We start from the raw sequence: 25077 nt of genomic DNA, 5'->3' as shown, positions 1-25077 counted from the left end.
GCACTGATGTAGGTTTATTATTATCAAATTGGCATTCATGCTGGGGTTATTTTTTGCTTAAACAGGCACTAATGCTGGGAGTTATTGCGAAACTGGCACCAATTCTGGAGGTTATTGTGAAACTGGCACCAATGCTGGGGGTTATTATTGCAGAAACTGACGCAAATGCTGTGGTTATTATTGCTTAAACTACCATCTATGCTGGAGGTTTTTATTGTTGGCACCGATGTGAGGGGCTATTATTCCTGCTATGCCCAGCAATGCTGGGAATTACTTTTGCCTAAATTAGCATGATTACTACAAAGGATGGAGGAGTAACTTCATATACTCCAGAAATAGTGGGTAAATTTAAAGAATATTACGAGGACCTGTATAGCTCTCGCCAGAACGAGACGAGGAAGGGAATGGACAGTTTTTTTTAGGGACCTGAATCTCCCCTTACTTACCGAGACAGATAGAGCAGAGTTGGACTGTCCCATATTGCTAGAGGAGATGCAGCGGATCACTAATGAGATAGCGAGGCAGAAATCCCTGGGCCCATACGGCCTCCCAGCCGAGATTTACTGGCATTACGGGAAGGTATTGCTTCCTGAGCTTCTGAGGGTATTGAATGGCTCACTGGTAACGGGAGTGCTCCCCTAATCAATGATGGATTCCACTATAATTACATAAAAATACATAAGGAGGGCAAAGGTCCTCTTGATGTTGCCTAATATAGGCCCATTGCTCTGTTGAACACAGATATGAAAATTCTCGCAAAGGTCTTGGCGGCTAGGTTGAACAAAGTCATAGGGAAACTCTTCCACCCCGACCAAACGGGTTTTATTCTTTGAAGAACAACTAGTACAAATATAAGGAGGCTATATTTAAATCTCCAGGTCCCAATGGACGGGGGTGGAAAGAGGGTCATTCTATCTCTGGATGCCACCAAGGCCTTTGACAGCTTAGAGTGGCAGTATCTCTGGAAAGCAATGGAAGCAGTCCAACCCGGAACGGGTTTCATCAACTGGGTCAAAATGCTTTATAGAACCCCAGAGTCCAGAGTAAAGGTAAACAATGAACACTCTGATAAATTTGGATTGGGGAGGCCATTGGATTGGGGAGGCTCTTGGCCATTGCGATTGAGCCTCTGGCTATTACCCTTAGATCCTCTGACCAGGTGAGGGGCTTTAGAAGAGGTGATCTGGAGGAAAAACTCACATTATATGCAGACAACCTTCTGTTATTTCTTGGAGACACGCAGGATTCCCTTTGGGAAACCATGAATATTATTAATAGATTTGGTCAAATCTCTGGGTTAATGATAAATTGGGAAAAATCTGGCTTGCTAACCGTAGACCCCTTGGGAGGCCCCCTCCCCGGGGGGATGGCCCAGATCCAAGTGGTAAATAAATTTAAATACTTGGGTATAAATATTTCTAGGGACCACCAACTTGATACCTCAGACAATATTGACACGTTATTGGACAAATTTAGGGGAAAAATAAAAGTGTGGAAACTCCTGCCACTATCTGTGGCAGGTCATTGCAATCTAATTAAAATGATTTGGATGCCACAGCTCCTTTATGTACTTCACAATTCCCCAATTTAGCTGTATAAACAGTGGTTTCACAGGATGGACACTTTGTTTAGAGAAATGATCTGGAAGGGCGATCCAGCAAGAATCAGTTTAACTACTACTACTACGGTTCCACACCCCTTTAGCTATTTTTTGGTGTAACAACTTCAGCATATAACGGGGTGTAACCTAATAGGCCAAGAAGCAGGAAGAAAGATGCTCCTACAAAACACCCTACACGACTCAATAGCTGAAGCCATAGAGGCAGGATCCTTTCCCTCAGTAATCCCCATCCTGAACTTAATGATGAGAGTATGGGACACAGTGAAAATAATATTGAAGTATAGAGGTCTCCCTTGTGGGAGAATAGCAAACTGGGAGAACTACAAAAGATGGATTTAAGATGCCCTAGGTGTGGGGACTAGAGGAGGGAGTGGGAAATCCAGGAAAAACCCAGATAGCTGTCATGGGATGCTTATTCCAAGCTAGGAACTTGATCGGCCGAAGATGGCAGATGGCGTTTCCTCTGTCCAGTGGGAAATGGCTGAATATGAAGATTGAATGAGAGGAATGGATGGAGTTGAGAGGATGTAGCAAATTGGTTGTGAATTTAGACTCAAACTGAATACTAGACAGGTCCTCCTGCAGGACGACCTCCCCACAGAGGCAACATTCAACATGTGTATAATCGATATTACAACTATTGCTTTTGTGGGGGGGCTTAAAATATGGGGGAGGGAGGTTTGGCTCTGGAGGAATGTCTGTTTTGATACATTGTGTAAAAATTACGAAATTTGTGAATAAAGAAGTTTAAAAAAAAAATGGCACCAGTGCTGGGGAATATTATTGCATATAGTATATAGTATACATATATTATTGCATAATATATATAGTTAAAATGTGTGAGTGAACTGACTCTATTTTGAAATTAAGCCTAATTAAATTTGTTAAAAATATTCAAAATATTTTTTTAAATATTATCTTATTTTGAAACGATACTGACTCTTTCATAAGGGGAAGTGGGGGGGTGCAGTTTGCCATTTTATGCCCTGGGCTTTGGATGACTTAGTCCCGGCACTAGGTGTCATGACACACTCCCAGGGGCACTGTGGGCTCTAGCCAGCATGATAACACACCTCCAGGTGTCCAGAATGGCCAGGACTCAGTGAAAGTGGGTTGAATAATACTGGGTGTCAGAAGAGGACAAGCACTGGTTCAGGGTGTATTGAGTCTTCATGGGACAGCATAGGAAAGCCATTTAAACTTACTTGTCTAAGCCAAAAGAAATACCTGGTACTTCCTGGGTGTGAAGTAGCATATTTGTCTTGGTCATGTAAAGTGCTGGTCCAATCAGTAATGGAATATGGAGAGTACATAGCACTGTGTAGGCTATGACACAGATGACAGGGTTTTCCATTCACTCATGGTGGCTGAATATAATGTAACTATTTCCTGCTTAAGAATGGGAAATTTGAATAAATGTGTTGCTTTGCTCTGCAAAACAAAGCACATTTTCACGTTAAAGTTGACCTTCACCTAAGTATGAAAGTGGCGCACACCTCCTTCCTGCCCTATTCTCGAACAGATTTAAACATTTGTTTTGCAGATCCCACTTTCCAAAAACTTGCCTAGGTGAGAATTACTGCAGCTTGGCCCCCCTACCCACAACCCCCTTGGACATGTTTCATGTCCCAGGAGGCTGCCGGACCAGTTCCGCAGCACTCCCATGTCCCGCACATGTGCAGTGGGGAGCTGATTGTGAGATGTCAGGAAGTCACAACTGGTTCCCATATCCAAGATGACGGTGCCAGAGAGCCCAAGATCGGTGAAGAATTGGTTTTTAAAAATAACGCACTAGACTTCACAGGCTGGTAAGTGTCTATTTCTTAAAAGTTAACAGCTACAGTATTTGTAGACGCTGTTTTTTTTTTTTTTTAATTAAACAGTAAAGTTCCTCTTTAAAGAGGAGTTCCACCCATTTTAAAGTCAGCAGCTACAAAAAGTGTAGCTGCTGACTTAATAAACAGACACTCACCTGTCTCACGGTCCAGTGATGTATGTGCACAAAGCCTCACTCCTCTCCCCCTCCTCTCCTCGGCACTGGCATTGTAAATGTGGGCACCCGGCTGTGGCTTCACAACTAGGGGGCGCACTGCACATGTGAGAGATGCGTTGCGTGTTGTGAATGGCCGGGCAATCTTCAGGGACCTGTGACGTGTCCCAGAAGATTGCAGGGAGGGGGGAGAGGTGAACTTCCTTCCGGTGCCGTGGTGCCAGGGAAGGAAAAGGAAGCTGGGTGCCTGTCAAAACTGGGTACCTGCCCCCCCCCAAAAAAAATGACATGCCAAATGTGGCATGTCAGGGGTAATCAGTACTGAAATCGGAAGTTCCATTTTTGTATAGAACTCTGCTTTAAGACAGGAAATGTTCACATGGTCTGCATATTTGCTGACAATTATAGTAGAGCTTAACCCTTTCATGACTAAGCCTATTTTTGGCATTTGGTGTTTACAAGTTAAAATCCATAATTTTTGCTAGAAAATTACTTGGAACCCCCAAACATTATATATATTTTTTTAGCAGAGACTCTAGAGAATAAAACAGCGATTGTTGCAATATTTTATGTCACACGGTATTTGCGCAGTGGTGTTTTAAAATGCAACTTTTTGGGAAAAGGGACACTTTCATGAATTTAAAAAAAACGAAACAGTAAAATTAGCCCAATTTTTTACATAATGCGAGTAAATAGATACCAAACATGTCACACTTTCTAATTGCACGCACAAAAAATCTTAATAGGCGGCGCTTTAAATTCAGGTTAGCGTTACAGAGGAGGTCTAGTGCTAGAATTATTGCTCTCGCTCTGACGATCGCGGCGATACCTCACATGTGTGATTTGAACACCGTTTACATATGCGGGCGCCACTTCCGTATGCGCTTGCGGGGACGGTGGGCGCTTTTTTTAAATTTCTTTTAAAATGAATAAATAGTTTAAAAAAAATTGATCACTTTTATTGCTGTCACAAGGAGTGCAAACATCCCTTGTGACAGTAATAGGTGGTGACAGGTACTCTTTATGGAGGGATCGGGAGTCTGAAAGACCCCCGATCCCTCCTTTACACTTCAATGTATTCAGATCACCGAAAACGGCGATTCTGAATAGTGTAAATTTTTTTAAAACCGGCGCCATTGGCAGCCGAGTAAACGTCGCTTCCGTGTTTACTATTAGGAAACTGGAATTAAGCTGCTTAATGCTTCATTCCAGTCCCTGCCCAGCAGCCAGAAGCAGCGGATCATGAATCGGTGCTCCCGATTCACCGGTAACAGCGCCGGGAGGCGGTGGGAGGGGGGGGGGGCGTCCCCTCCCGCTCCTCCAGCATACCAGCCGAGCGGCTTTTAGCCGCATCGGTTGTTATGGCTGGATAGCCAATCGCCCGCTGTAAAAAACGGTACCTGCAGGTGCGGGCATCATCCCGGTATAACCCACTGGAAGCCGAGTACGCACATCTGCGTACGCTCGGCGGGAAGGGGTTAATATACTGCACAGCTTGAAAATGGTTCTGTGTGTTTTTCTTTTAAGTTATGTGAATTTTATATTAAATGTATGTGTGTGTTCAAGCACAGAAACTAAATAGTTGTCAGCTTGCAGACATTTTATCTTTCAAGTTTCTCATCCAGTGTAGCATATATCTACAGTGCATTCTGTGGTGTAATGTTTCTAATACACTCCAGGCAAGATATTATATATAAATATACACAGTCTCGTGTATGTATATATATATATATATATATATATATATATATATATATATATATATATATATATATATATATACACTCTGCATCCAGCGTAGCCTATATCTACAGTGCATTCTGTGGTGTACTGTTTCTAATACACTTCAGGCGATGTACACAGCATCTAATACAGTGTGTACAGTGTCTACTACACTTCTGGTGGCTTACACAGTATAACATACAGTACACAGTATAACATACAGTATCTAATACAGGAGGAAGAGGCACAATTCCAAATAGGCAGGATGTCCTCTAGGGGGCAGCTTAAGGGCAGCTTAAGGGCAGCCACCCTATTACATCACACTGCAGAGCTCTGCAGGTGCAGGGTGCTGCTGACTCCCCGCTGACTTTTAAAAGTTCATTGGTGTGGGCCTTTTTCGACACGTGTGCAGCAGATTGCACCATTGCTGTTTGCAACCTATGTCTGAATTGAATCAAGCATGGCCAGAACAGCAGTCGCTTGGGCACCACATGCTTGACCAGACATATGATGACCTGCCATGCAGTCTGTTGGAAACAGCACTTGAAAGACCCACATCATAGAAAAAGGCGAACTTCTCCTTGCTCCTTATCTGGGATCTCCAACCCTACTATACCTCCAGCCCTCTCAAAAACCTGCACTGAGAGGAATAAAGGTATAGCAATAGGTGTCCCAAGTACTTGCAGCCAATCTGCTAGCAGTACACCATCATCTGATTTTAGCAGGCAAATTTCCATACCCCAGTTCTGAACCATAAAAACAAACTCTGCTGGCAACTGGGAAGGATGCAGGACAGGGTTCAGTGTTGTTGGAGTTTGTTCACCTCCAAAATGCTAGTGGTGATTTTGCCACAGCTCTCTGCCACAGCTCTCTGCCACAGCTCTCTCCTCCACCCCCTCCTCTTCTTCTTCCTCTACGGCATTTTCTGCAGATTTGTCCTCTGAACTAGCAGTGCTCTGTAAACACTCAAGGGGCTACGCAAGCAGTCAGGCTAAAAGCTGCCATGCAGTGAGTTAGTCTGCCTAGGGGACAAGAGCCACACTGGGGCAGAGATTCTGTCAGCTCTGCAGGGGTAGGCTTAGAGTTGAGTGACACCATGCCAGCTTCAGCCAGGAATGGTTGTATGCGACAATGGCACCAACCTTCTCTCCGCCCTCCCACAGGGACACTTGACCCATGTTCCATGTATGGCACACGTCCTGAATTTGGTGGTGCAGCGGTTCTTGAGCAGGTACCCAGGCTTACAGGATCTCCTGAGGCAGGCCAGAAAAGTCTGTGGTCATTTCCGCCGGTCATACAATGCCAGCGTTCGGCTGGCTGACATTCAAAGGGAATGCAACCTGCCCACCTACCGCCTCATTTGTGACATGCCCACCATGGAACTCAATGTTGGCAATGCTGCAGTGGCTGCACACACAGCAGAGGGCCATCAATGAGTACCTGTGCAAGTATGTCACCAGAACAGTGTCAGGGAAGCTTGGCTTCTTTTTGCCATGCCAGTGGCTACTGATCAAGGATTCATGCACTGTCTTGCCACCATTTGAGGTGGCCAGAGGGATGGTGAGCAGCAACAATTCATGCATCAGTGACACTGTCCCTCTAGCCTTCCTATTGGAGCCCACTTTTCGTGGAATCATGGACAGGGCACTTGAGGCAGAACAGCGGGAGGAAGAGGAGGACTTCCTTACCTCTCAAGGTCCTCTTTATTCAGATAGCATTCCTGCGGGCCTGCCAAACACGCAGGGAGAAGAGGATGAGTATTGTGTCAGCATGGATGTAGAGGATAACACTCAGCAGCAGTCTTCAAAGGATGGTTTTCAGTCCCCAGAAACCCAAGGAGTTGTATGTGGCTGGGAGGAGGTAGTTATGGATCATGTTATCCTTAGTGACCCAGAGGACTCAGAATTGAATGCCTCTGCAAACTTACGCTGCATGACCTCCCTGATTCTGCAAAGCCTGCAAAAGGACCCTAGGATTTGTGTTATCAAGGGGAGGGATCATTACTGTCTGGCAACCCATCTTAATCCACGTTACAAGGGTAAGGTTGCAGAACTCATCCTGCCTTTGCAGAGGGAAAAGAGGATGAAACATCTTCAGGAGACCTTGAAGAAAGGTTTGTTTAAGGCATTTACAGACCCTGGGAGGTTACCATTTCCTGGTACTGGACAATGGGTTGCTGTGGCTTCATTCAGTCAGAGGAAGAACGGTGGAGAAGATGGCCGGCTGACCGATGCCATAAACAATTTTTCAGTCCTCAGTGCCAAGGTCTGATCAGTTCAAGCAACCATCGCCAGCATCTGCCTTACATGGTGCAGGAATATCTATGGGTAAGAGCAGATTTTGAGACCTTTCCAATAGAGCATCCACTGGGTTACTGGGTCTTGAGGATGGACCAGTGGCCAGAACTTGCTCAATATGCAATTGAGCTACTGGCCTGTCCTGAATCCAGTGTGCTTTCTAAATGCACATTTAGTGCTACTGGAGGGTTTTGTAACGGATCAAAGAGTGCGCCTGTCCACAGACTCCATTGATAGGTTCACCTTCATAAAAATAAATTAGTCTTGGATCAGCAGCTATCAAGCACCTGATGCTGATGTAACTGATTGAATTTGCTATGGATGTGGGATCCCTTGAAGACTGCCTATGCTGACTATTCTATTCCTCCTCAATCTTGATGATGCTAGCTTCCAACAATATTTTTGGTTTAGGGCACCAACACCATGACCCAAGGCCCAATTTTTCTGTCCCTGTTAAACAGGGGCATGTAATTACAATTCTTGATATAATATTTCACAGCAGGGCCCGTTCCCGCGCCCACCAAGAGTAACTATGAGGGCTTACAGTGTTCTTATACCACCAACACCTAAGGCCCAATTTTCTGCAGAGTATATAGGACAGGCTGTATAGTATATATAAAAACAACTGTATAAAAATATGACAGTCCTATTCCTGTAAAATTCTAATACTAAAATAGCGCTGAAATTAAAACAATAATCATGTGGCCAAAGCCATAACAGATAAAAGTCCTTTGTGCAGTGATGGTAGAGGAAACAGTTCAAACAACATTATAGGTGATCATTGACGATTATTTAAAGTGTTATCATAGCACTGTGTGAAGCACACTCCCCTCAGGGGGTTAAACTCACCATAAAACTCTAATGAGTAAGCCTTTTAGGATAAATATTCCTCAATAGGTTAAATCTGCATCCTCATCATCCACAGAGATCCAATGGCATAAGTACTCCAAAAACTCAATAGGTGCTTTTTTCATTTATAGGCCATTTTTAACAGCTGCTTAGGACTATTGTTTTTTATTTCACAGTAAATTAGAAAGTTGATTTGTTGTACTGCTAGGTAACTGTGGGACAGATTTGGTGCTGAGTGGTGTATTACAGGCCGTTAACCACTTAAGGACCGCCGTATTGCCATTGTACGTCATCACAATGGCACAGGCAGGCACAAGCACGTACATGTACGTGCCTGCCTTCCAGCGGGTGGGGGGTCCGATCGGACCCCCTCCCGCTGGATACGGCGGTCCGGTTCGCTCCAGGAGCGATCCGTGATGAGGGGATGGCCGTTGGTTTCTGGCCACCCCCTCTGGATCGCTCCTGGCCAATGACAAGCTTCCTCCCACTGTGTATTGTTTACACAGGAAGGAGGAAGTGATGTCATTCTCCTCGGGGCGGTCTTTTTGATCAGACTACGAGGAGAAGACACAAAGTAAGTGTGCACCAACACTACACTGACATGTAGGTACACACAGGCACACAAACCCCCCCCAATTCCCCCCCCCCGATCGCCCCGCCCCCCCCCAGTCACAGTGTCACTGATTGCATTGATCATTTCTTTACTGATCACTGCATTCAGTGTCAGTTGTAAAAGTAAAAACTGTCAGGGCAGTTAGTGTTAGGTCCAGGGTAGCCCCCTATCACCCCCCAATAAAGATTTAACCCCCTGATTGCCCCTAGAGTTAACCCTTTCACCCCCTTTTGCCAGTGTCACTAAGAGATCATTTTTCTGATCGCTGCAGTAGTGTCGCTAGTGTAGCTAGGTAGCTAGTTATTTTTTTAGGTTCACCGCCAGGTTTTTATATCGCTAGGTACCCCGATATACTACCCAATAATGGTTTTAACCCCCTGATTGCCCCTAGTTAACCCTTTCACCCCCTTTTGCCAGTGTCACTAAGCGATCATTTTTCTGATCGCTGCATTAGTGTCGCTACTGTCGCTAGGTAGCTAGTTATTTTTTTAGGTTCACCGCCAGGTTTTTATAGCGCTAGGTACCCCGATATACTACCCAATAATGGTTTTAACCCCCTGATTGCCCCTAGTTAACCCTTTCACCCCCTTTTGCCAGTGTCACTAAGCGATCATTTTTCTGATCGCTGCATTAGTGTCGCTACTGCCGCTAGGTAGCTAGTTATTTTTTTAGGTTCACCGCCAGGTTTTTATAGCACTAGGTACCCCGATATACTACCCAATAATGGTTTTAACCCCCTGATTGCCCCTAGTTAACCCTTTCACCCCCTTTTGCCAGTGTCACTAAGCGATCATTTTTCTGATCGCTGCATTAGTGTCGCTATTGTCGCTAGGTAGCTAGTTTTTTTTTAGGTTCACCGCCAGGTTTCTATAGCGCTAGGTACCCCGATATACTACCCAATAATGGTTTTAACCCCCTGATTGCCCCTAGTTAACCCTTTCACCCCCTTTTGCCAGTGTCACTAAGCGATCGTTTTTCTGATCGCTGCATTAGTGTCACTAGTGCCGCTAGGTAGCTAGTTTTTTTTTAGGTTTACCACCAGGTTTTTATAGCGCTAGGTACCCCGATATACTACCCAATAATGGTTTTAACCCCCTGATTGCCCCTAGTTAACCCTTTCACCCCCTTTTGCCAGTGTCACTAAGCGATCGTTTTTCTGATCGCTGCATTAGTGTCACTAGTGTCGTTAGGTAGCTAGTTATTTTTTTAGGTTCACCGCCAGGTTTTTATAGCGTTAGGTACCCCCATATACTACCCAATAATGGTTTTAACCCTCTGATTGCCCCTAGTTAACCCTTTCACCAGCGATCACAGTATAAGTGTCACTGGTGACGCTGGTTAGCCAGTTAGTTATTTAGGTTCCCCGTCAGGTTTTTATATAGCGCCAGGGACCCCCATATACTACCTAATAAAAATTTGAACCCCCTGATTGCCCCTAGTTAACCCTTTCACCACTGATCACTGTATAAGTGTTACGGGTGACTCTGGTTAGTTTGCTTTTTATAGCATCAGGGCACCCACCATTTATTACCCAATAAAGGTTTAACCCCCTGATCACCCGGCGTGTGATATCAATTAGGTTTTAGGGTCAGGGTCTGCGTCGCCCCAGGCAGCGCTAGGTTAGTGCCAGTACCGCTAACACCCACACGCAAAGCATAAACCTCCCGTAGTGGTATAGAATCTGAACAGATCAATATCTGATCTGATCAGATCTATACTAGCGTCCCCAGCAGTTTAGGGTTCCAAAAAAACGCATTGTTAGCGGGATCAGCCCAGATACCTGCTAGCACCTGCGTTTTGCCCCTCTGCCCAGCCCACCCAAGTGCAGTATCGATCGATCACTGTCACTTACAAAACAATAAACACATAACTGCAGTGATCGCAGAGTCAGGCCTGATCCCTGCGATCGCTAACAGTTTTTTTGGTAGCATTTTATATTTAAATCCGGAAGGCAGTGCTTGGTTTTCGGGGTCCCGTATGTGGCTAGGCTCCCAAAAAGTCCCCCACATGTGGTATCCCCGTACTCGGGAGAAGCAGCAGAATTTATTTTGGGGTGTAATTTGACTTATGCCCATAGCATGTGTGAGCAATATATCATTTAGTGACAACTTTGTGCAAAGAAAAAAAGTTTGTAATATTCCCGCAATTTGTGGCAAAATATAAAATATTCCATGGACTCAACATGCCTCTCAGTAAATAGCTTGGGGTGTCTACTTTCCAAAATGGGGTCATTTTGGGGGGTTTTGTGCTATTTTGGCATTTTATGGCCTTCGAAACTGTGATAGGTAGTGAGGAGTGAAATCAAAAATTTGCACCCTTAGAAATCCTGAAGGTGGTGATTGGTTTTCGGGGTGCCGTGCGCGACTAGACTCCCAAAAAGTCCCACACATGTGGTATCCCCATACTCGGGAGAAGTAGCGGAATATATTTTGGGGTGCAATTCCACATATAACCATGGCATGTGTGAGCAATATATCATTTAGTGACAACTTTTTGTAAAAAAAAAAGAATTTTTTTTTTTTTTGTCATTATTTAATCCCTTGGGACAAAAAAAAAATATTCAATGGTCTCAACATGGCCCTCAGCAAATAGCTTGGGGTGTCTACTTTCCAAAATGGGGTCATTTGGGGGGGTTTTGTGCCATCTTGGCATTTTATGGCCTTCAAAACTGTGATAGGTAGTGATAGGTAGTGAGGAGTAAAATAAAAAATTTATGCCCTTAGAAATCCTGAAGGCGGTGCTTGGATTTCGGGGTCCCGTACGCGGCTAGGCTCCCAAAAAGTCCCACACATGTTTTATCCCTGTACTCAGGAGAAGCAGCAGAATGTATTTTGGGGTGTCATTTTACATATGCCCATAGCATGTGTGAGCAATATATCATTTAGTGACAACTTTGTGCAAAAAAAAAAAAGTTTGTAATATTCCCGCAACTTGTAGCAAAATATAAAATATTCCATGGACTCAACATGCCTCTCAGTAAATATCTTGGGGTGTCTACTTTCCAAAATGGGGTCATTTTGGGGGGTTTTGTGCTATTTTGGCATTTTATGGCCTTCGAAACTGTGATAGGTAGTGAGGAGTGAAATCAAAAATTTGCACCCTTAGAAATCCTGAAGGTGGTGATTGGTTTTCGGGGTGCCGTGCGCGACTAGACTCCCAAAAAGTCCCACACATGTGGTATCCCCATACTCGGGAGAAGTAGTGGAATATATTTTGGGGTGCAATTCCACATATAACCACGGCATGTGTGAGCAATATATCATTTAGTGACAACTTTTTGTAAAAAAAAAAAAAAATTTTATTTTTTGTCATTATTCAATCCCTTGGGACAAAAAAAAAAAATTTCAATGGTCTCAACATGGCCCTCAGCAAATAGCTTGGGGTGTCTACTTTCCAAAATGGGGTCATTTGGGGGGGGTTTGTACTGCCCTGCCATTTTAGCACCTCAAGAAATGAGATAGGCAGTCATAAATTAAAAGCTGTGTAAATTCCAGAAAATGTACTCTAGTTTGTAGACGCTATAACTTTTGCGCAAACCAAAAAATATACGCTTATTGACATTTTTTTTACTAAAGACATGTGGCTGAATAAATTTTGCCCTCAATGTATGACTAAAATTTAGTTTATTCGATTTTTCTTATAACAAAAAGAAGAAAATATCTTTTTTTCTCAAAATTTTCTCTCTTTTTCCATTTATATCGCAAAAAATAAAAATCGCAGAGGCAATCAAATACCATCAAAAGAAAGCTCTATTTGTGGGAAGAAAATGACGCAAATTTCGTTTGGATGCAATATTGCATGACCGCGCAATTACCAGTTAAAGCAGCGCAGTGCGAAATTGGAAAAAGACCTCTGGTCCTTAAGGTGTTTATTGGTCCGGGGCTGAAGTGGTTAATATACACCCTTCATCACATTGTATGTTCAGAGTATATAGTGCCTGGGGGGCCCCCCACACCATTTTTTAAAAAATTCTGTGTGTGGGATTACCCTTAATATTCATACCAGACCCAAAGGGCCTGATAATGGACTGGGGGTGTTGACCCAACAATACATTACAGCTGTGAGTAGTTTTAAATTAAATTTTTTCCTTTAGAAATGTAATTTTGCTGTGGTATTGTTCTAAACATGGGAAAAATGCGCTACTTTACAGGCATACTAAGGACACCCCTCAGGCATGATATTTAAAGGAATATTTCGTTTTTATTGTTTCACTTTAAGCATTATTAAAATCACTGCTCCTGAAAAAACATCAGTTTCTAAAACTTTTTTTTGCATTGATACATGTGTCCTGGGGCAGGACCAGGTCCCAAAACACTTTATGGCAATAACTTGCCTATAAGCCTTTAAAATGAGCACTTTTGATTTTTCACGTTTGTGTCCCATAGACTTTAACGGTGTTCGCGTGTTCGAACTAATTTTTTGCCTGTCCGCATGTTCTGCGAACTGATCCGGGGGGTGTTCGGCTCATCCCTACTCATAACTCTTCAACTGGGGCCCAGTTGTACCATTGTGAACATGAGAGTAGTCCCAGTCAAGTCTGCAGGCAGCATTACAGCTACTACATGGCTTTATAGTCAGTTCCTAAAGGGCTCAGTCTCCCTAGCAGTAGAAAGTAAATACCCATATAAGCAGCTCACCAGTCCCAGTGATATTGCAGCTTACCATTCGGTCACACACAGTGATCAGTCCACTCTTTGCTCTGCACCCAGGTCACTCTGGGTATCAGCATATCTTGACACAGAACTCTGAATCCTTCTCAGGCCGCTGATATGAAACAGTGATGGTGAACACCTGACAGTGATCTGCACTCTCTGTGCTCCTTCATGGCAAGAGGCAGCTGTGTCCTGTACAGCCAGGAAAAATGCAGTATTTCCTCTCCTCCTGGCAATCTACCTCTGGGAAATGCAGCTCAAAAGCACTCAGCGTACAGTAGAGTTTCTCTCCCCTGGACTACAGTTCTCACAGTGCAGTGCTGCTGACTCAGTTTATTGAACTCTTCCTGCCCAGCAGCTTCCTCCTCATGCTGCTATAGCTTTTAACTAGTTTAGCATTGCAGGGCAGCAGCTACAGAGGGCAGCTGCAGCCAATGTTTCTCTCACTCTCCATTAGCAGCCAAGCACCTGGCTACACAAAAAATACTTGTATTTCTCCTTTTTTCATATTTTTTTCACCTCTATGTTGCTGATTCCCTGCACCCTTTTTCAGTCACTTCCTATCTAAATGCATTCAACCCAGTGTTTGCTGCTCATCATTGCACTGGACCAGCTTCCTAATAGTGACGATGGACCATGCAGGTGGATTGATGGTCACTGAAGAAGCTGCACTGATGGGCATTGATGGACACTGATAGGCTGCACTGATGGGCACTGATGAGGTGGCACTGGTGGGCACTGATGAGGTGGCACTGGTAGTTGGCACTGATGGGCACTGGTAGGCAGCAATGATAGGTGACACTGATGAGGAGGTACTAATTGGCAGCACTGATGGGCACTAATTGGCAGCACTGATGGGGACTAATTGGCAGCCCTGGTAGCCACAGATTGGAAGCACTAGTGAGCACTGTTGGAACTGCACTGATAATCAGGATATTGATAATCAGTGCCCTGATTATCAGTGTACATATCCCTTTTAGAAAAGCCGGTTACCGGCCCTCTTCTCCTATCCTCTTCTCATGCTGTCAACATGTGGAAAGGCATGCCAATAACAGGCTCCTGTTTAGTTGTGATTGGACACAGCTGATCACGTGGTAAAGAGCCGCATTTTAATGGCACCTGTTCACATATGAGCATTTTGTCACCTGAAGCAAAATGGCTGAAAAATGCCCTAAGCTCAAAAAAGAACACAAGCTTCTTTGGGGAAGATTACATGCTTTTTTCTGCTTTTTACATTGGTGGCCTGAACAAAATCACAGCAAAACGCAACTTTGCAATGCTCAAGTGTGAATGCAGTCTTAAAGCAACTGTCATAACATGTTAATACATATATGGAAACATATACAGAGTGTGATTAATAAATACCTGTACACATCACATTAGGAAAGACTTGCATTCCAAAAATGCAATAGAACATACATTTTTTTTGTGCTTGTTTGCAATACCTAAGCATAACAATACTAGATAGATAGTTATATAGCTAAATAAAACATTCCCTGGAATTAATAAATACTGGTGTAAAACTGTATTCTAAAAGTAGAGTAGCGTGCCCCAAATTCATGTACCTGTCTAGAACCTGTACTGGAATTTGGCGTATGCTGCACCACTTTTAAGCTGGGTACACATGGGCCTAAAATTGGTCAAAAAAGGTTGGTTTGGCAGGAACTGGCTGACTTTTGGCCCATGTGTACAGCTCCTCGTCCAGCAGAAGCTGGTCCCCTGTTATAAAGGGCATGCTGGAAAACACAATGGGGGTTAATTACGAAAGGCAAATCCACTTTGCACTTGAAAGTGCACTGAAAGTGCAGTCGCTGTAGATCCAAGGGGGACATGCAAGGAAAATAAAAAACAGCATTTTAGCTTGCACATGATTGGATGATAAAATCAGCAGAGATTACGCTTATTTCAGATCTTCCCCTCAGACCTAAAGCGAATGCACTTCCAAGTGCACTTGTAGTGCAAAGTGGATTTGCTTTTCGTAAATAACCCCCAATGACTCAGCAGGGAGATCACTGCACTAAAATTGGATGTGTTAGTACAGTGACCTGTAAGGATTTTTTTCAGCCCACTGGGTTGAACGACAAAAACTTTCCGTGTGTGCCCAGCAAAAGAAAGCACGCAAGACACTTTCACAAAATCTGTCTCTGTGAACCAAAAGAAAGTTGGTCTTAATTAGCTCCACTTTTGTAACATATGAACTGTTGGTATTTTACCTTGAATTTGGTTTAGGTATTGCCCACAATGTAGAAGTCGTGCAACGAAGTCGCTGCTAGAACCAAAACTACTGCAGATGTTTTTTGAATGAGGTGCAACACATAAGACCAATCAACGCCAGAAAAGTGAAGCAGTAGCTTTACTGAATTTCCCTACATAATATTTAATCCTTAATGCGGTATTAAACATAAAACCAAAAATGTATTATATTGCAGCTTACCATTAAAATAACAATGTGAAGCCAAACTCCAGATCACTCTTTATAAGTGGTTACAGCAAACAGTTTTTTCTTCCTTTTGGTATAAATGTTTGGCATGAATAAATAAAAGCTGATTATTTTAATATATCCTTGTCAGTGTTAAGCGGTTTGTTTCATCCACAAAAACTGATACATTCTGCTGGAGAGCTTATGCTTTTGAAAAACAACAACCTTGCTGTCTGGATCAGCAGATGTAAAAGAAGAAAGAAAGCCTAAAACACAGAAACAAATGCAGCCATCATACGAATTGGTAAGCTCTAATATAATAAATGTTTGCTTTTGGGTTTAATACTGATTTATATGTTTAAATAAGAATTACTGCAGAAACGTAAAACATTAGTATTACTGTATTCCAATTCTTTTCTTGATCTGAATGAATTCTTTTTTCCCCTAATTTTAAAAATGTGTTTAAAAGAGACAGCAAATCTGTTTCTGAACGTGGTTAGAGGATGACACTGCAGCAGATCTGTGTATTCAAGTATTTCTGTCAACAACAACATTAACTAAGCTCCTCAATTTCAAAGTAAATAAAGGCATCTGGGTCTCTAGCTCAGCAATGTTTGCATATTTAAACCTCATATACAGATGAATTTGCAGTGGACTGCATTTGCATATTAATGAAGATCTAATTGCTCTTTGCAGTCAGTTCAGTAGCAAATGACTGTAGTACTGTTTGCACAGAAATATTCTTTGCCGGAACAGATTAGTAACTGTATACCATTTTTAGCAGAAGATAATGTTTTCGGGTAAGGCTGATTTCTGCTGTAAGCACTTATTCATAAAACATACCTGCTACAAATTAGAGTTATGCAGTTTATACAGTTTATAATTGATGAAGACTGCTATACCAGTTAGAGAAGCCTTCCAGCATTCTTCCCTTTAATCCATGGGAAAAGGAAGAACAATTAAAAAAATGTTGCTGTAATAGGCGTTTGCCAACTGTTTCACAAAAAGGCAATCATAATAGTTGGCAAACCTTTTTCATAGCTAGAAAAGAATACTGGTGTATGGCAAACTTTACATGCAACACCTGTTCAATTAGAGCACCAAGATATTTATGAATCTTGTATTTTTGTGTCTAACGTATGAAAGGGAACAGCTTGAGCTTTCCAGAGGTTGCCACTACTCCACTCATGGGCAGAAAAAAAAACAAAGATAATGCCCCAGGGATTTTATGGGCAAGAGATACGACCTACCCCCTACTACTTTCTACTCCACTCATGGGACCATTGCTGTTCTGCTCCACTTTCATGTAATGTTTTATGTCTTGTGCTGTTTTGCATGAAGTTATCAATTTTCCAAAGTATGCCGATATCTAGTCGTGGTTTATTGCCACTAAAACTTGTTTACAATGTGATGTTGGTATCCTTCTCTGTTCACCCCTCCTTTTAAGAGCTAGTTGGTTTAGTCCTAGCCTCCCCATTTCTTTCATGTTCCCTCAGCCAGTGTTAATTATTCACAGGGACAGGGCTTAGGAAAGCTATTGTCTTCTTACATGTCAAAAGCCTAAAAAAAGCATCCTCTATAAGACAACTGGCTGGAATAAAATTGTGTTGAATTCAACTTCTGTGTCCTATTAGAGAGTTAGGCTGCCTGTGGATATTGTCAAGTCAGCCTGAGACCATGGTTTCTGGACAGATTGAGTCTAAGGGAGATATGTCAATGCATAAACGGCATTTGAAATAGAACAATTGCTAGTTCTGAGGTTAATGTTTTATGCTTTATGCCACACATGTTTTCTCTGCTATGGAGCTAGCAGTGGGAACCCCAAGCACTGGGTTAAAGCCTCAGCTGTGGAAGATATCAGCAGTTGTGAGAAATTCCTCTTACACTGGTTATACATTGTTAGTTTTTTTATTATTCAGCCAAGGGACAAGGGCGAGATCAGAAGGGCCAAAGAGCTCTTTCTGCTCACCATTGCCCATAGCTTGAGAATATAGTAGGTAAAAGTTGTATCAGAGAGACCTCTGAGGTCTTTTGTTAATCAAGGGGCATGGACCAGGTTTCAACCTGCTATAAACTTTTCCATAGGGACCCATAATTTGGTGGTGATGTGAACGTGGGGGATGGGAGATATATGTACTGTATATCTGAATTCTCTAAGCCCCTTAGAGTCGTAGGTGTCTGAAGTGTGGAGCAGGCTAGACATTTTTTGTTTCTACAACAAAAAAAATTGAACAAATGAGCTTCTAAGCTTCAGAAAAAGGCTCTGGGTCGATTAATGGGGATAATTTGCAGGTAGAACAAAACATTTGGTAAGACATTCATCCTTAAAATAATTATGCACACCAGCCATGTAAACAAGGAATAGTCCCATCAGCAAAATTCCTGCATACAGTAAGAGGTGGTATCAAAAATAGTGAGACTAGTTTTGTAACACGCCAACAGATGGCAGCACAAGGCTGAGCACACAGGAGCACCAACCTTTTTAAGTCGGAGTGCCAAAAGACATCTTCCAGTGTATATCAGGAGCTGTGCAATTGGTGATATTCTGCCCACATGTGTTTCCACTTCTGCTATTTCATCATGGGCAGCAAGTGAGAACAAAGTGGAAACGCGAAATCCTGTGTGAAACTGGATAAATCTGCCACAGAAACGTTTGACATGATTCAGTAAGTTTATAGCGATGTTGCAATGAGCTGAAGATTGAGCTCAAAGGTCGAAGGTTTGACACTAGGGATGGTCCCGATGTTCGCAGAAAAAACAAACATATGGAGCTTTTGCGGCAAATGAGAGTGCCACGGAACGCCCCATAATGCGCTGCGAGATCGCAGAGCATGCACCTGACCTGCTTGCTTTGGCCAATCACAACACGATCTGCTGTGAAAACCATGATTGGCCAAAGACAGGGTGCCTTTGACCAATCATGGCTCAGAGGGCTAAGTTCATGCCCCACACTATATAAGGTTGCTTACGCGGCAGCTGTGCATAGTGTGCATTAATGACGAGAGATTGATAACTTGAGCTGGATTAGGCTGGTTAGTTAGTGGTGTGCAGGCAGTTTAGTATATATGCAGTATCTCACAAAAGTGAGTACACCCCTCACATATTTGTAAATATTTTATCATATCTTTTCATGTGACAACACTGAAGTGGTGAGTGTACAGCTTGTATAACAGTGTAAATTTGCTGCCCCCTCAAAATAACTCAAAACACAGCCATTAATGTCTAAACCGCTGGCAACAAAAGTGAGTACACCCTTAAGTGAAAATGTCCAAATGATCAGCTCAGAATGAGAATCACCAGACAATGAATTTTACACCCACCTGCTGTATGACTTTCAATACAGAGAAGAATTTTCGGCCATGTGACTTCACCTAAAAGACCCTTTAAAAGGTATTTATTTACATTTGTTCCACTTGGCATTTGGCAAATGGTTAAAAATGCTCCTTTGTCACATTGTCCTGTTTATGAAGTTGAGCATTTACAACTACCTTAAAGTGATTGTAAACAATCACTTTGTAAATCAACTCATTCAGTTTAAAATAGAAATGAAAGGCAAAACATTTGTGTATAGTTATAAAAAAATATAAATGATTTTATCTAGAATCTATCTAAGAATATATCCTCTGTTCTCAGCTGCATAAGAGCCAGGGGAAAAAAAACAGCAACACACTGATCTTTCCAGTGAAAGCCTTTGCAGGGGGAGGGGTGTGTTGGGATAAGTCTTATCATTGGAGAGCAGATAGAATTCCTAGCATAGCTAGTAGAAAACTGACCATGACATGCTCACGTGCCTAGTGTGGTCAGTTTCTATTAGAAATGCAGAGGGACTAGCAGGAACACCAGGTATTTCACACAAAGGAAGCAAACAAAGAGAACAGAATACTTTCTCATACAAGAAAGAAAGAGAAATGTTGGGTTAAGGCTTGGTTCACACAGGGGGCGACACGACTTGCCGCTCCGCGACCTGCCGCGACCTCAGCGGCGACTTGCAAACGACTTCTGTATAGAAGTCAATGCAAGTCGCCCGAGGTCGCCCAAAAGTAGTACAGGAACCTTTTTTCTAAGTCGGAGCGACTCGAGTCGCTCCTCTTAGAACGGTTCCGTAGTACAGAACGGCGGCGACTTGTCAGGTCGCGGCGCGGCGCCCCCGGTGTGAACCGAGCCTTACATAATCTAATCTTTATACATAAGTACTCTTCTCCTCTGCTGCAGGCACTGCTTCTCACTAATTTCTTGACTCAGGGAGTTGGCTCCCTGTGGTCACTGCCCCCTTCACACTCCAAAGGCCAACACTCCACGAGAAAAAGAAGCTGCTCGCCATGTAAAAGCCTTCAGTTTAATATTATCAAACTCTCCATGATTCCATCTGGCATGTCCATGCCCTAAATATATAAACCACAACCTTTAGTGAAAATATAAATGATAAAATTATACAATTCTGCATGTAAATCACCTTTTATCATTGTCCCAATATGTACTCATACTGTACTACAGTATAAAGCGGCAATATTTTTGAGCTGGAACAATTTGAATGCCCCTGTATAAACATACAGTGAGGGGAAAAGGTATTTGATCCCCTGCTGATTTTGTACATTTGCCCACTGACAAAGAAATGATCAGTCTATCATTTTAATGGTAGGTTTACTTTACCAGTGAGAGACAAAATTACAACAAAACAATCCCGAAAAAACGCATTTCAAAAAGTTATAAATTGATTTGCATTTTAATGAGTGTAATAAGTATTTGACCCCTTCACAAAACATGACTTAGTACTTGGTGGCAAAACCTTTGTTGGCAATCACAAAGGTCAGACATTTTTTGTAGTTGGCCACCAGGTTTGCACACATCTCAGGAGGGATTTTGTCCCAATCTTCCTTGCAGATCCACTCCAAGTCATTAAGTCCCTTTAGCTCCCTCCACATATTTACTATGGGATTAAGGTGTGGAGACTGGCTAGGCCACTCAAGGACCCTAATGTTCTTCTTTTTGAGCCACTGTTTTGTTGCTTTGGCCGTGTGTTTTGGGTTATTGTCATGCTTGAATACCCATCCACGACCCATTTTGAATGCCCTGACTGAGGGAAGGAGGTACAAGAATTGACATACATGGCCCTGTCCATCGTCCCATTGATGCAGTGAAGTTGTCCAGTCTCCCTAGCAAAAACACACCCCAAAGCATAATGTTTCCACTTCCATGTTTGTTGGTGGGGGTGGTGTTCCCAAGAACCCCAAGGTCATAGGCACCACTCCTTCTCCTCCAAACACAGCAAGTTTAGTTGATACCAAAGAGCTCAATTTTGGTCTTATCTGACCACAACACTTTCACGCAGTTCTCCTGGGAATCATTCAGATGGTTATTAGCAAACTTCAGACGGGCCTGTACATGTGCTTTCTTGAGCATGGGGATCTTGCGGGCGCTGCAGGATTTCTGTCCTCCACAGCGTAGTGTGGTACTAATTGTTTTCTTGGTGACTATGGTCCCAGCTGCCTTGAGATCATTGATGATATTCTGCCGTGTAGTTCTAGGCTGATTCCTCACCGTTCTCATGATCACTGAAACTCCATGAGGTGAGATCTTGCATGGAACCCCAGACCAAGGGAGATTGATAGTTATTTAGTGTTTCTTCCATTTGTGAATAATCGCACCAACTGTTGTCACCCTCTCACCAAGCTGCTTGGCAATGGTCTTGTAGCCCATTCCAGCCTTGTGTAGGCCTACAATTTTGTCCCTGGCATTCTTAGACAGCTCTTTGGTCTTGGCTATGGTGGAGAAATTGTAATCTGATTGCTTTTGTGGTCAGGTGTATTTTATACAGGTAACAAGCTGAGTTTAAAAGCACTATCTTTTAGGCCAGGTTCACACTGGAACAGGCTGTGGATTGTACAGGAGTGCTGTGCGTCCCTGTTCCCCGTTTCGGGTGTGAATCAGGTCCAAATCTATGCCTGAATTCGGCCCTGAAATGGAGTCAAAGACGCACAGTGTTTCTGTGCAGTGCGCTCAGCAGCTGCAACGGAGATATGTGAACCGGCTCCATAGGGAGCCAGTCACATTCTCCTGCTATGCGAATTGGATGCAAAGAAACCCACATCTAATTCACATAGGTGTGAACCCGGACTAAAGAAAGTGTTCTTAATCTCAGCTCATTACCTGTATAGAAAACACCTGGGAGCCAGAAATTTTGCTGATTGATAGGGAATCAAATACTTATGTCACTCATTAAAATGCGAACCAATTTAGAACTTTTTTGAAATGCATTTTTTCTGGATATTTTTGTTGTTGTTCTGTATCTCTGTCTTTCTGTCTACCATTAAAATTATAGACTGATCATTTCTTTGTCAGTGGGCAAACATACAAAATCAGCAGAGGATCAAATACTTGTTTCCCTCAATGTAATTATATCTACTTTTAAAATGTTTACTTTTAATCATTTCCATGTATATTTGATAATCTGTAAAAAAAGAAAAAAAAACGTAGAAGACTCTGTTTAAAATGTACCTGTCAAACAGGGGAAAGACGGTCCAACCCAGTGGTGGCTGAAGTTGAAGCTCTTGTCCATTTTTGGATATCACATGACCACGCTTGTCACTACTAGTATGAGGGACATATGTGGCAGCCATACTAAACAGTTGTACTAGAAGTACACTGTTCTGATCCAAATAGGGATGTAGCATCTAGATAAAAAAATTCATTATGTAAACAATATATATATTTTTTAGATCATACACAATCAGCACACACATTAAACATGCAAAACTACAGCTAGGAAGAAGCCAAAACAAATATATAACTATTAATATAGAAGCATACTTTTCAACAGTCACGGATTGCACGGGACAGTCACCAAACTCAGATCCATGTCCCGGTCTGAGCCTGTCCTGGGCAGAATCCGGAAATTCCACTTCTGTCCCAGACAGCTGTGCTAGTGAGTGAGGTCAGAGCTCAGGTGCTGCTGGGCAGGGTGCCAAGAGTACGATCAGAAGAATATTAATTGCTGGTCTCTCTCTCCCCCTACCTCCTCCCCCAGCAGCTTAAATCCAACACTTTCATTGCAAGTCACTTCGACTGAACACCACCCAGGAGGTGGAGCCTGCAAATCTTGCAGTGTCTGATTGGCTGGAACACAGGGAGGGGGTGTGGCCAGCCTCTGAGATTGTGCCCATCCCGCCTTCTTTAGGGGAAATAGATAGAGGGAGGATATCTCTGACCAAATGAAGGGGGGGCTGGGCAGTGAACAGGGAGAGACTACCAAGGCAGGTACTCATATACAGTATCTAACAAAAGTGAATACACTCCTCACATTTTTGTAAATATTTTATTATATCTTTTCATGTGACACCACGGAAGAAATTACACTTTGTTACAATGTAAAGTAGTGAGTGTACAGCTTGTATAACAGTGTCAATTTGCTGTCCCCTCAAAAGAACTCAACACACAGTCATTAATATCTAAGCCTCTGGTAACAAAAGTGAGTACACCCCTAAGTGAAAATGTACAAATTGGGCCCAATTTCCCTCCCCTGTGTCATGTGACTCATTAGTGTTACAAGGTCTCAGGTGTGATTGGAGAGCAGGTGTGTTACATTTTGTGTTATCACTCTCACTCTCTCATACTGGTCACTGGAAGTTCAACATGGCACCCCATGGCAAAGAACTCTCTGAGGGCCTGAAAAAAAGAATTGTTGCTCTACATAAAAATGGCATAGGCTATAAGAAGATTGTCAAGTCAAGTTGAAATTGAGCTGCAGCATGGTGGCCATACAGCGGTTTAACAGGACAAGTTCCACTTAAAACAGGCATTGCTATGGTCGACCAAAGTAGTTGAGTGCACTTGCTCAGCATCATATCTAGAGGTTGTCTTTGGGAAATAGACGTATAAGTGCTGCCAGCATTGCTGCAGAGGTTGAAGGGGTGGGGGGTCAGCCAGTCAGTGCTCAGACCATATGCCGCACACTGCATCAAATTGGTCTGCATGGCTGTCGTCCCAGAAGGAAGCCTCTTCTAAAGATGATGCACAAAAAAGCCTGCAAACAGTTTGCTGAAGATCACCAAACTAAGGACATGGATTACTGGAACCATGTCCTGTGGTCTGATGAGACCATGATAAATGTATTGTATGGTTCAGATGGTGTCAAGCGTATGTGGCGGTAACCAGGTCAGGAGCTCAAAGACAAGTGTGTCTTGCCTATAATGACGCATGGTGTTGGGAGTGTCATGATCTGGGGTTGCATGAGTGCTACCAACACTGAGGAGCTACAGTTCATTGAGGAAACCACGAATGCCAATATGTACTGTGACAAAGAGAAGCAGAGCATGATCCTCTCCCTTCAGAGACTGGGCCGCAGGGCAGTATTCCAACATGATAACGACCCCAAACACACCTGCAAGACAACCACTGCCTTGCTAAAGAAGCTGAGGGTAAAGGTGATGGACTGGCCAAGCATATCTCCAAACCTAAACCCTATTGAGCATCTGTGGGCAGGGCTAGACTGGGACAAAAATTTGGCCCTGGACTTAATCACGACCGGCCCACTTTAATTTTGAGTGTCTCTATCAGCACTTCCCCTTACATCAGAGTGTCCTCCCTCTCCTCCCCCTCCCACGTGTACTCAATTTTGAAGGCAGCTTCTCGTTCCTCTCTCCAGTCATGTGATAAGTGATAAGTGATAAGGGGAGAGAGGATGGAACGTTTGCCAGCTGTCTATCTCCCCCTGCAGGCTGGAGGGAGCAGAAGGCCTAATGCTCTCTCCAGCAAGTTACGGCAGCTGCTCCACCTAACAGGAGTGAAATCGCGATCACTCACTGTCAGAGAGAAGCGGCTCCAGGACTGACCAGCCCACTGAGCCATCGGCCCACCGGGAAACTCCCTGTAGTCCCGATGGCCAGTACATGCCTGTCTGTGGGGCATCCTCAAATGT

The 25077-nt window shown here is 43.2% G+C and overlaps 1 protein-coding gene across 1 annotated transcript in view; it reads right to left on the bottom strand.

Annotated features, from left to right (window-relative positions):
- Positions 1 to 22828, bottom strand: part of LOC143984158 (uncharacterized) — a 160637-nt gene extending 137809 nt beyond the window's left edge. The window contains exon 1 of the mRNA XM_077484464.1: positions 22659 to 22828. Coding sequence (XP_077340590.1) covers positions 22659 to 22780 — 122 coding nt within the window. The 5' untranslated portion in view covers positions 22781 to 22828. The remainder of the gene's footprint in view (positions 1 to 22658) is intronic.
- Positions 22829 to 25077: the final 2249 nt, after the last annotated feature.

The sequence above is a fragment of the Lithobates pipiens genome, unplaced genomic scaffold (assembly GCF_037356315.1).
Source record: "Lithobates pipiens isolate NorthernLeopardFrog02 unplaced genomic scaffold, aLitPip1_a1.2 Scaffold_16, whole genome shotgun sequence".
In the NCBI taxonomy this organism is placed as follows: Eukaryota; Metazoa; Chordata; class Amphibia; order Anura; family Ranidae; genus Lithobates; species Lithobates pipiens.
The sequence above is the reverse complement of the archived record's forward strand: the minus strand, read 5'-3'. Positions and strand labels throughout refer to the sequence as shown.